General features: G+C 33.5%; 1 protein-coding gene across 4 annotated transcripts in view; it reads left to right on the top strand.

Moving 5' to 3' along the window:
• Window positions 1-12,343, top strand: part of LRP1B (LDL receptor related protein 1B) — a 1,954,889-nt gene that overhangs the window by 1,866,331 nt on the left and 76,215 nt on the right. For all 4 annotated transcript variants that reach the window (XR_012421093.1, XM_005573071.4, XM_015433154.3 and 1 more), the window contains one exon: window positions 3,168-3,332. Coding sequence is in view for 3 of the 4 variants with exons in the window: in XM_005573071.4 (XP_005573128.4) it covers window positions 3,168-3,332 (165 nt within the window). In the remaining variant the exon portion in view is untranslated. The remainder of the gene's footprint in view (window positions 1-3,167; window positions 3,333-12,343) is intronic.

Genomic DNA, 12,343 nt, shown 5'->3' with positions numbered 1-12,343 from the left:
TTAGGGAAGTGTTCACCTGCTTTTTCCTATAGTTGATTATAATTGCTGGAGGTTGGCTTCTGGGGGTGATTTAGTTATTGACAAAAGCAGCTCTTTTTTTCATTGTAGAACCATTATTATGAGTTTTGCAAGAATGTAACTCCACTTCCATTTCATCAGGCAATGTTGTACTTTAAAATTTCTGGTGCCTAATGAGGCACGTTATAGTAATGTGCATGCCCCAACATGTAGGGATTTTGAATATCCTTGTAGTTTTCATAGAATTGACAGGTAAAAATGAGTACCCCATAATAATCCTACCTGTGATCATGATGCCTTAAGTGTTTATCTTCACTGTCCACATCCACAACCTTTATTAGGACAAATAATGTTGACTGAGATAGAAATGTTTTGGTAAATTTTAAATTAAACAAGCATATTTCCACTCCACATATTTCTTGAGAGTCTGATCTCTGTAGTCAATAATTTGCTGGAGATTCCCACTTATATTTGCATGGGCATCTTCAGTTTAGTATGCCACCTCAAAACTACCCCTCCATTTCCTGTCATCCTTGTGTTCGCACCTAATTGTCCTGGTCAGAAACTGAAGAATCATAAAGATAGTCTTGGAATCATTTTCGAGGTTATTTTGCTATACATAGTGACATGGCCTTCTCCATTAGAAATGCTGCTTTGCTTTGAGCAACCTACAGTGTTCAATGGAACAAAACTGATTGAGATAGTTGTAGGCATTCCTCATTTTTCTTCACATAACACTGCTGTGATTTTTACCTCCAAATGACCGTTAGAATACATCCACATTCATTCATCCCATGTTACTCTATTTTGGGTCCTCATCTTACCTATCCTGGATAGTGTATACAAAGTTCTGAGAGCCTTCCTGCTTTTTTAAGCTGCCATTTTAACCCCTGCCAGTACATTACCTTTCCAAGACACCACATTACTTTTGGGGTGGAGTCTAAAATCCATGGATCTTCTCTTACTCACTGCTTATTTCTTCAAAAACATTTACCTATCATGATTCATTTCTTTACCCTCTCCGATCTAGGTCCACTCACAGTGACTTTCATTCATTTCCTCCAGAGCTCACCCGTAGGTCTTCCTGTATGTTACTCCACTGGAGCTCCATTCTCAGTAAACCTTGTGGGCACTAGGCCAATAGCATATGAAAAGTGTTATAATTTTATATTTTATAGTTTTTCCCATTTCTTATTTACTATTCATACAAACCTGAGTTAGCTTGTATAGTTGTCATTAAGGACATTTTAAAGTGAAGTAATTGAGGATCAAATCAGTTAACTTGTATGCCTAGTAAGCGACAGAACCAGGACCTAAACACAGGTCTCATTATACCACTGTAATTTTTTATAATACACTTATTTTACATCAGAGAGAATTCTTCATATGAATACAAACTTCAGTAATGCCAATCTGAAGCCTGCCTACGTGACAATGTATTAGAAACTTTTCTCTTCAATGAGACAAGTCCCAGAATTGTATGGCGTTACTGACAGTTTCTATTTATGACTGTGGACATGATACTTAAATCATTGTGTCATTTGAAGCCACTGAGGTGCTTAAAGATGCTCTTGAAATCTTTGCAGTGATATATTCAAGCTTCTGTCATGTATGTGCCAGTGCATCTTGAATAAGGATTATAGATTGCTTTGATTTTACCTACTTTAACTATAAAGTGGGCATTATTATAGTAAAGGGCATATTATAGAATAGAATGCCTATTACAACTCTCAATCAGTTTTGTTCCATTGAACACTGTATGTTGCTCAAAGCAAAGCAGCATTTCTAATGGAGAAGGCCATGTCAATATGCATAGCAAAATAACCTCGAAAATGATTCCAAGCCTATCTTTATCATAAATCATACTTACCATATTGTTAAAAAGAATTTTGCGGCCGGGCGCGGTGGCTCAAGCCTGTAATCCCAGCACTTTGGGAGGCCGAGACGGGCGGATCACTAGGTCAGGAGATCGAGACCATCCTGGCGAACACGGTGAAACCCCGTCTCTACTAAAAAATACAAAAAAAAAAAAAAAAAACTAGCCGGGCGAGGCGGCGGGCGCCTGTAGTCCCAGCTACTCGGGAGGCTGAGGCAGGAGAATGGCGTAAACCCGGGGGGCGGAGCTTGCAGTGAGCTGAGATCCGGCCACTGCACTCCAGCCCGGGCGACAGAGCCAGACTCCGTCTCAAAAAAAAAAAAAAAAAAAAAAAAAAAAGAATTTTGCTACCCCAAGGAATGTCCAGCCTTTTTTATTCTGAGTGAAAATGTTATTAAGTAGGTAGACTGTACAGAATCATTTGGGACAAATGTTACACACGGAAATGTTTCTAACTTTGTTCTATAACCAACTTGTACCAAATCTCAATGACTTTTAGTTTGGGACATTTATATATGGTTAATAGAGACCAACATCAAAGAGTATCTCTTCATGTAAACATTTCTCTATATTATGTATATTCACACATGCATACACTATAGAACGAATAGTGTGTGTGTGTGTGTGTGCATATGCTATAAATGTAACTTACAAATTTAAAGTTTTCTTTTTTAATATCAACTACTCCTAAAAATAAGCTATGTTTGTCCATATTATAAGGAAAATTTCTTGGTTGGAAAATATATTACTTTTAGAAGCCTAGGCAACATAGTAAGAACCTGTCTCTACAAAAAATTAAAAAAATTATAGTCTCAGCTACTTGGAAAGTGGAGGTGAGAGGATCACTGGAGCCAAGGAAGTTGAGGCTTCAGTGAGCTGTGATCATGCCACTGCCCACCAGTCTGGGTGACAGAGCAAGACCCTGTCTCAATAAAATAAAAGAAAGAAAGAAGATGAAAATATATTACTTTTAGAAAGTTTCAGTTAGTTTTACTATTTAATATTTTACAAATATAAGAAAAAGTTAATAATGCTTTAAATTTAAAGAAGAATATGTATATTTACCATTCAACATTAATATGTACATGTACCATTCAACAACTAGAATCTATCTGTTTTCAGATAGTATTTAATTTTTTCTACTTTTGTACTTGGGGTAATTATTTTATGGAAACAAAAGATCCTAGTATTTAAATATTGTATCTATTTGAAATATCTATATTAAATTACTCCCTGAAAACATGCTAATTTGTACATTTCTTCTCATAAACAGATGATTCATGTAAGTTAACTTGTGAAAATGGAGGAAGATGCATTTTAAATGAGAAGGGTGATTTGAGGTGTCACTGTTGGCCTAGTTATTCAGGAGAAAGATGTGAAGTCAACCACTGTAGCAACTACTGCCAGAATGGAGGAACTTGCGTACCATCAGTTCTAGGTAAATATTTCAGTGTCATTGTATTTCAAATCTTTTGCATTTTTTCTTATATATGAATCAAAAATACTTAATGTTACAATCATACTTCCTAGTATCTTAATGAAGAATAGACTAACACAATATACTAACACAAAATTAAATCAATGGCATTTGTTCTAAATTCAGTATATAAAAGTTCAAGCCAAAAATTTAACAATACTAATGGTCATTACTCTGGGTTGAGCATGTACCAATGTGACAGGCTCAGTGTTTATAGATAATTTGCCCCTGGCTCAGAATGATTAGTAGAGCCAATTTTCCAGGCTTACTATGTTTTACCCCAAAGTTTATGGATTTTTGTTGTTGTTGTTATTGTTGCACAAATAGTTTTCCTAATGCTAAAAATCAATTGTTATTGAAAATTAGGATTATTTTAAATGTAAATAAACAGTAACAGAGAATCTGATAGCATCCTGATTCCCATCTAAAATTGTAACTACTCTTTTGGCATCACACTGTGTCATATAACATGCTTTGAAAATTCAAGATTTCTACATCTTAAGATATATTTGAGATTATTATTAATTTATACAATAGCCATGTTTGCAGAAAGTGTTCTGTGCAGCACATAAACGAACATAGAAACATATTCTTCCACTGACTTGTATTAAATTTAAAATACATTCCATAAGAAAAAAATAACCCCAATGAATAAAATCTAATTTGCAAATTCCAATATTCAGTGCAAGGGATATCATACAACTATTATATTGTGATTCAAGAGCATTTAATTTTACTACCATAAATGCAAATTTAGTCAAATGGAAAATCAGTCTATATTATTTTCACATTCCCCTACATGGTTAATTTCTATCTTGCTGGGAGTTCTAACTGCTTCTATTGTTTACGCTACGTTTTGAAGTATTTAATGTATTGCTAACTGAAAGAGTTACATGAAGAATTTTCAGTGTGGCTCAGAAAAGTCAAGCTGTTTCTGAAATGCATTCTAATAGGAAAAGTTTGATAATTTTATGTCTATATTTTGTCTTATTAATTCATAATGGAATTATTCTAACTAATAGCATTCTGAAAAAATATTCAGGAGTTTGATTAGATTGAAATATAAAAGGCACAGATTATTCTCCTAAGGGAGGCTAGATCATAAAGTATTTTCTGTTACTATAGGAATATGTGAGTGTATTTTAGTAACACACATAATATCTCCTTTAGGGAAAAAATTTTTTCTCATAAAAAATGAATTGTTTGGAAATTTTATTATTTAATTGGTAACTTAATTTTCTCATTGAGATAATGAAAACCATGGTGTTATAGCTGTATGATTTATCTATATTTATATTTAGAAATATTTAGGCCAAGTAAACAATTTGAAATTCCACACTATTGCTATCTATTGTACCTGCAACGCATCCGCAGGGATAAATCTCTATAAAACATTGAATCTGCTGTCTTGTTGATGCATCCAGAGTTGTATATAGATACAGCACAACTTTTAGTGTTTTGTTCAACTCATTTGTCTAAACTTTGGAGCGTGCTCAAAATCTGTTCAACTTTATCCGTGCACACAATTATATCCTGATTTACATAAATAATATGTTCAGGAAAAATATTTTTTAATATAAATGAGTTCTCATATGAATTCAATATGAGATACAGACATGTAGTTTATTTTACAGCATCTAATAATAATTATATGATATGTAATTAAGTCACTTAAAAAGCATCATTTTTCACTTTTAAAATGTGGTTTTATAAAAACATTGTTTGGTATTATAGACTGTAGAACCTCATTATCTCCACACAAATGTTAATTTGTTAAACAAATCCCAGTGAGCAATTCATGGATTTATTCATTGTTGGTTTACTTACAGTTAAGCCTTTTGGCAAATTCCTATGTGGACACTATATAACTAGGGTTTGGGGCAGGCTTAATTATAATTTATAAGTTTATGACAGTTGTATGGAACAATAATAATTGAACAAAAGAAATGTCACTAGTTAATTAAAGGTACACATCTGTGAGGCATAATTAAAATTTTACATGTAGGAATGGGTTTGTCTCATTCCTTAAGGTTATTTTTTGTAATAATGAACACTAAAAATAAAATATCTGAGCTATATTCATATAAAAAGATACTAAAAAATGAAATATTTTGATATTGATTATACCAATAAGGATCCATGTCGTTTATTTTTATGACCTGCTCATAGGAGGATAGAGTTAAGATAAAATTTGCTTTTGACAAAATAATGAAATCAGAGTAAAGTGTAGTATTAGGAATTTATTATTGAAAATAGAGAAAATTTTTGTAAGTTTTTATGCATCATAGATATCATTAAGACATTTATGCTGTTAACAGCTATATTTACACTTAATCTTTACTTGTATGAACACTTATTCTCTATAGTATATACAAGATGTTTGGTATTTTCTTTACTCCTATAGGTCTGTTATTTAGTCTTTTAATGTTTACATCAAAGTGAGTCAAGCTTTCCGACCCAGTTGATTTAGAGGAATGGAACTAGAGGGTTTGTACATTTGAAACAACATTCCCAATTACTTTCTTCCACTCTTAAAGTTGGAGTTATGCTGAGGGGAAGCAGATCTTACTTTGGGAGTCTGAAAATATGCAAAAGCACAGCTAACCTACTAGGTTAAGAGGTGAAAGTGCAATTTGGGATATGGTAGGCAACACATTTGAATTGAATATTTTAAGTATACAGGAAGAAGGCAGAAGCCGTCATTGTAGTTCTCTCTGCCACCACATCTGAGGACTTTGGCAGTAATTCCCCCCACCCCCGAAATAAAGCAAGAGGATGAAAGAGGCCTCTGCTGTAGAAGGAAATAAAATCAGAATCCTCTCTGCAATGGGAAATACCCTGACAGTAACAGGCAAATAGACGGAAAGATAATTCCTTCTCATTCATTCAAGGGTTTTCTGTCTTGGTAACTGTCCCCAAATCAGATGGTAGATTGCTCAAAGTCAAGTTCAGCCAGGAATTTTTGGATAACTTTGTAACATTATGAAACTAATGACAAAACATATGTAGTGAAGGATCTCAAGTCATATATGTATGTGGAGCATAAAATACAAAGTCACCTAACTGATATCTTGAAGAGTGAACATACGTTTAAACTGCCCATCTTTGCTTTACTTTCACTTCTCATTTAAATGAAGACTTTTATTTAAATCAATCTTTGCATCCTAGCTCCCTTAACATAGGTATTAATTATATTTAAGGAATGCTGAAACTGGATATTTGGTTCTACTTGACTTGTTTGGGCTGTGTTTTTTATTTGTGTAAATTTAGGGAATACAAATGCAGTTTTGTTACATGGATATATTGTGTAGTGGTGAAGTCTGGACTTTTAGTGTAACCATTAGCTGAATAGTGTACATTTTACCCATTAAGTAATTTCTTATCCTTTACCCTCCTCCCACCTTTACAATTCTCCAATGTCTATTATTCCACAATATGTCCATGTGTACACATTATTTAGCTCCTATTTATAAGTAAGAACAGGTGGTAATAGACTTTCTGAGATGTTTTGCTCAAGATAATGGCCTTCAGTTTCATCCATGTTACTACAAAAAACAGGATTTTATTATTTTCTATGGCTATGTAGTATCCCATGGTGTGTGTGTGTGTGTGTGTGTGTGTGTGTGTGTGTATGTCACATTTTCTTTATCCAGTCATTCGTTGTTGAACACGTAGGTTGATTCCATATTTTTCCTGTTCTGAATATTGCTGTTATAAACATACATTACATATGCAGTATGTTTTTGATATAATGATATTTCTTACCATTACGTGAATATACTCAGTAGTGGGATTGCTGTATCAAATGGCAGTTTTATTTTTAGCTATTTGAGAAATCTCCGTATTGTTTTCCATAGAGGTTGTACTAATTTACATTCCCACCAACAGTGTATAAGTGTTCCCTTGTCTCTACGTCCTTGCCATCTGTTATTGTTTGGCTTTTTACTAGCAGCCATTCTAACTGATGTAAGATGGTATTTCGTTGTGATTTTTACTTCTCTTGTGAATATTTTGAACTTTTTTATATACTTGTGGGCCATTTGTATGTTTTCTTTTGAAAAGTGTTCATGTTCTTTAACCACTTTTTAATAGAGTTATTTGGTTTTTGTTGTTGTTGTTGTTGTTATAGTTGAATTGTTCGAGTTCCTTTTAGATTCTGGATATTATAGCCCTTTGTCAGATGCATAATTTGCAAATAATTTCTCCCATTCCTTTGGTTGTCTGTTCAGTCTGTTGATTATTTTGCTGTGCAGAAGTGTTTTAGTCTAATTAAGTTCCATTTATCTACTTTTGTTAATGATACATTTGCATTTGAAGTTTTAGTTATGAATTGTTTGCTTAGGCCAGTGTCCAGGAAAGCTTTTCCTAGGTTTTCTTCTAGCATTTTTTATAGTTTCAGCTCTTACATTTAAATTTTAAATTCATCTTGAGTTTGTTTTGGTATATGGTGAGAGTTAGGGCTCCAGGACCATTTATTGAATAGGGTGTCCTTTCCACATTGTACGTTTCTGTTAACTTTGTCAAAGATCAGTTGGCCGTAAGCATGTAGCTTTATTCCTGGGATCTCTATTCTGTTCCATTGATCCATGCATCTATTTTTATACCAGAACCATGCTCTTTTGGTTACTATAGCCTTGTGGTACAATTTGAAGTCAGGTAATGTAATGCCTCCAGTTTCTTTTTGCTTATAATTACTTTGGCTATTCAGGCCCTTTTTCTGTTCCATATGAATTTTAGGATAGTTTTTTCTAATTCTGGGAAAAGTGACGTTGGCATTTTGATAGAAATTGCGATGAATCTGTAGATTGTGTTAGATAGTATGATCATTTTCAGGTAAATAATTAATGATGTTATAATTGAAAACACAAAGAACATAGTTTAACAAGTATGTAATATAGGAAATTATAACTCTAACAAGGCAAGTAGAAAAAACACAGAAAGCATAATAAGAAAGTGGCAAAGGTAAGTCTCATACATGTATGCAGGAGTTTGGGGAGCAGGAAGCAGAGGAGGAGCCCAGTCAGACATGGAGGAAACCAGCATTTGCAAATCACTACCAGAAGACAATGTTCATGATGCAAACTTTGCAGCAAGTGATTTTGAAATATTCAGCACGAGTTTAAAAAGTTGTCAATGTCCTTTGACTAAATATTAACACTTTTTGAAATGTGTCCCAAGGATTATGTAGTAATAAAAAAGAACAAATTTAGAAGTGAGAACATTCAATTGTGTTATTTGTGGTATTACAAATTTGGAGATAGAAACTTAAATTCAAAAACAATAGGATATGCAACTGCTGTATAATATGAGCCTAGTAGGGAAATTATGTATACATAAAATGTCTGTATAAAGAAATAGATCCTTCTTTATACTTGCATATTTTCCAGATACCCCACAATTAACATGTATTCCTGTTATTATTGAAAATTAAAATAGCAACAATAATTATTATTGGAAACTATTATTAGAAATTAAAATATTGTCAGGATCATGATAATTATTTTTATTGGTTGCTTACTAAGTGCCAGACACTGTTCTCTCCCTTTGAATCTTCATAAAATACCTGTGAGATAATAAAAGTAAGATTCTGTCTAATTTTGCTGCTGGCTTCATACGTCAGAGTTAGTGATTCGTTTGGACCATATGGTGAGAGCAGTTCTAAACTATTCAGTCTTCCGGCTCTGTGGACTAATGTTAGAAGGCTTAAGTTAGTTTACTTATATTCACAGAAAAGACAAAAATGCTTCAATCTTATTTACACAATGCTGGCTGAAAATAAACCTTCCAGAAGTATAAATAAATCGTGACCTATAATTTGAAGCATATCAGAATATATTAAGAAGTACCTGGGAGGGAGCTAGATAAAGCCCACAATTCTTCCTTTTCTTTGTCAGGCTTTGCTGAATAGTTCTGTGTAATCTTTTTGATACTTAAGAAAACCTGACAGCCATAGTCAACTTGCTGAAATTATTTATAAATGGACACTCACTTTAAATCCAGGAAAGCATTACATTAAGCAGAAAAGTAAAATGTCAAATCTCCTTATTGAAAAGACTAGCATTTTTATTTTAAAGCATTCAGAACTTCTATTCCATGAATCAAAGTCTGAAGTCAAGACAGATTCACAAAGGAGAGTAGTCTTGGGGACAAGAGGTCAGGAGATAGGCTTTTCTATCGCAGTCCTGTAACTAACTGGATGACACGGTGGTACTTTGTCTCAGTTTATGATGTCTATACTATATAAAGGGACAGGAATGTGGCCACTGTCCAAATAGTAAAAATGTTTTGAGTATTATGTCATATTTTGATAGTATTTTCATAGAAGGGCATTAAATATAAACATTTATAAGTATGCGCTGCAGTTTAAGTGTCACTTAAATACTGCTATTCCTTACATTCAATGTTTTTATCAGACCAACTGAACTAAAAAACCATATATATATATATAAAACTAGTTAGGTATAAAACATCATACTCAAACACAAAAATTTGAAAGCACCAGACTGACTCAACCAGGACCAAGTTAAATAGGGGTAAGTGTCATAGTTCACACAGACAAATAAGTATGAATTAAAAATTGGCTTAAAAAGAGAGCAGATTAATAATGCTCAGTAGCATGTATCTACTGCACAGAAATAATAATCGGTCCCGATGTCACAGAAAGCTCAGAAGGAATTACTTTTGCTAGCATTCCTTTGTGGCAATCAGACATACTTGTTCAAGCCTTGTGTAGCTAGGGGAAAATAAATTCTAATATATCTGTCCAATATTAAGCAGAGAGGACTTTTTGCGTACTTCGTCATTAAATATTCATTAAATTATATCAATAAGTAGTATTTTTATAATCAGCTTAACAACAGTTTATCAAATAAATCTAGCTTTTAAAGACAGACGCTCACCAGGATTACAGTAAGTTATTGAAAAATATCAACATAATATACCTCTACAATATTCAAATGAAAGTATATTGCTTTTGAGAAAGTAGGTGTCAATAGTGATTGATATATTACTTGACAAAACGTATCCCAACAAATTTTACTCTACAATTATTAGCAAATAGGTAGTAATTTCTATATTGAGCATAGTATACTATTTTGGAAATTGTATAAACATAGTTATATCTTTAATGTAGCAATTGCTATATTGTGAATGCTTATTTATAAGAATTCTGCTAAATTCCTTAGATATGTTAATTTTTATTACTGTATGATGTTTACATTGTGGCATTTTTTCCAAGTGATCTAGAGTGGTTAAGTATTAAGACCAGAATCTGAGAACCTTGATTATTCCAAATTAAGTGCTCTAATACATTACTTATTATCACTGAAAATCAGCACTATCTGCCCATATCAAAGAAATAGCTATGACTATATTACTAAAGGTGACATATAGTTAAATAGGTCCATTTACTAGAGATACAATGCAACCAAATCATATAAATTTAATGCTCCTTTAATGGGAACTAATGATAAATCTTTACAATATCCATGCAGATATTTATCCATATAATAGAAAATATTTTATTCTATTGTTATGTACTTCAACGTATATTATTTCAACTGAGATATATGAATTGACTTATGGGCATCTTATGTCCAAAAGTATAAAAATAAGAAAAAATGAGCAATATAATTTTATATGAAGCTTCATAGCAAGGGCATATACTCGGTCAAGTTTAAATAATAGCCTAAGCATAGATAATTTGTTTAATAATAATAGTGGTAATAATGCCAATATTACTACTAATAGTAAAACTTCCAGTTTCTGTGGACTGGCTATGTGGCAGGCATTGTGCCATGTGTTTTACCTGTACACAGTATGTTTTGCTATCACTGCTTACAGAACGTGATGCAGAGAGGAAATCTAAGTTTTCTAAAGTTACACAATTTAAAAATCAAACATGATTTTATTCCCAGGTCTCCCCAATACCAAAAACAATTTATTTAACACTGCACCAAATTGATGTTTTTCCTTTAAATATTAGTGATTAAATATTATGCAATCAGCCATTTTTACTGACACAGATTTTGCTATGTAAGGGACATGTGATATAGGTGAAATTTAAAGAACTCTATGAGATTCCAAGACATTTCCAGTTTTCTTATGAGCAATACAATGTTTAAATAAAATATAGACCTTAATAATATTTATTATTGTTTATAGATGATTAGTGATTTAAATTACATCTTCACCATATTTGACATTAGCTATTGTCTGTTATCAAGTTAAATTGTAAGAGTTTATTATTATGGGCTAAGTGCAGTGACTCACGCCTGTAATCCCAGCACTTTGAGAGGCCGAGGCAGGAGGATCACAAGGTCAGGAGTTCGAGACCAGCCTGGCCAACATAGTGAAACCCCATCTCTACTAAAAATACAAAAAATTAACCAGGCATGGTGGCAGGTGCCTGTAATTCCAGCTACTAGGGAGGTTGAGGCAGGAGAATCGCTTGAACCCAGGAGGCGGAGGTTGCAGTGAGCCAAGACTGTGCCACTGCACTTCAGCCTGGGCAACAGAATGAGACTCCATCTCAAAAAAAATAAATAGGCCGGGCGCGGTGGCTCACGCCTGTAATCCCAGCATTTTGGGAGGCCAAGGCAGGCAGATCACAAGGTCAGGAGATCGAGACCATCCTGGCTAACACGGTGAAACTCCATCTCTACTGAAAATACAAAAAAATTAACCGGGCATAGTTGTGGGCGCCTGTAGTCCCAGCTACTTGGGAGGCTGAGGCAGGAGAATGGCGTGAACCCAGGAGGTGGAGCTTGCAGTGAGCCGAGATCACGCCACCGCACTCCAGCCTGGGCGACTGAGCAAGACTCCATCTCAATAAATAAATAAATAAATAAATAAATAAATAAATAAATAAAAAGTAAAAAAGAGTTTATTTTTATGACTTTCCGGTATGACTACTTGCTGGAACATTCTAGAAGATATATACAAAGAATTTCAATCTACGAAGAAAAATAGTA

The sequence above is a fragment of the Macaca fascicularis genome, chromosome 12 (genome assembly GCF_037993035.2).
Source record: "Macaca fascicularis isolate 582-1 chromosome 12, T2T-MFA8v1.1".
Lineage (NCBI taxonomy): Eukaryota > Metazoa > Chordata > Mammalia > Primates > Cercopithecidae > Macaca > Macaca fascicularis.
The sequence above is the reverse complement of the archived record's forward strand: the minus strand, read 5'-3'. Positions and strand labels throughout refer to the sequence as shown.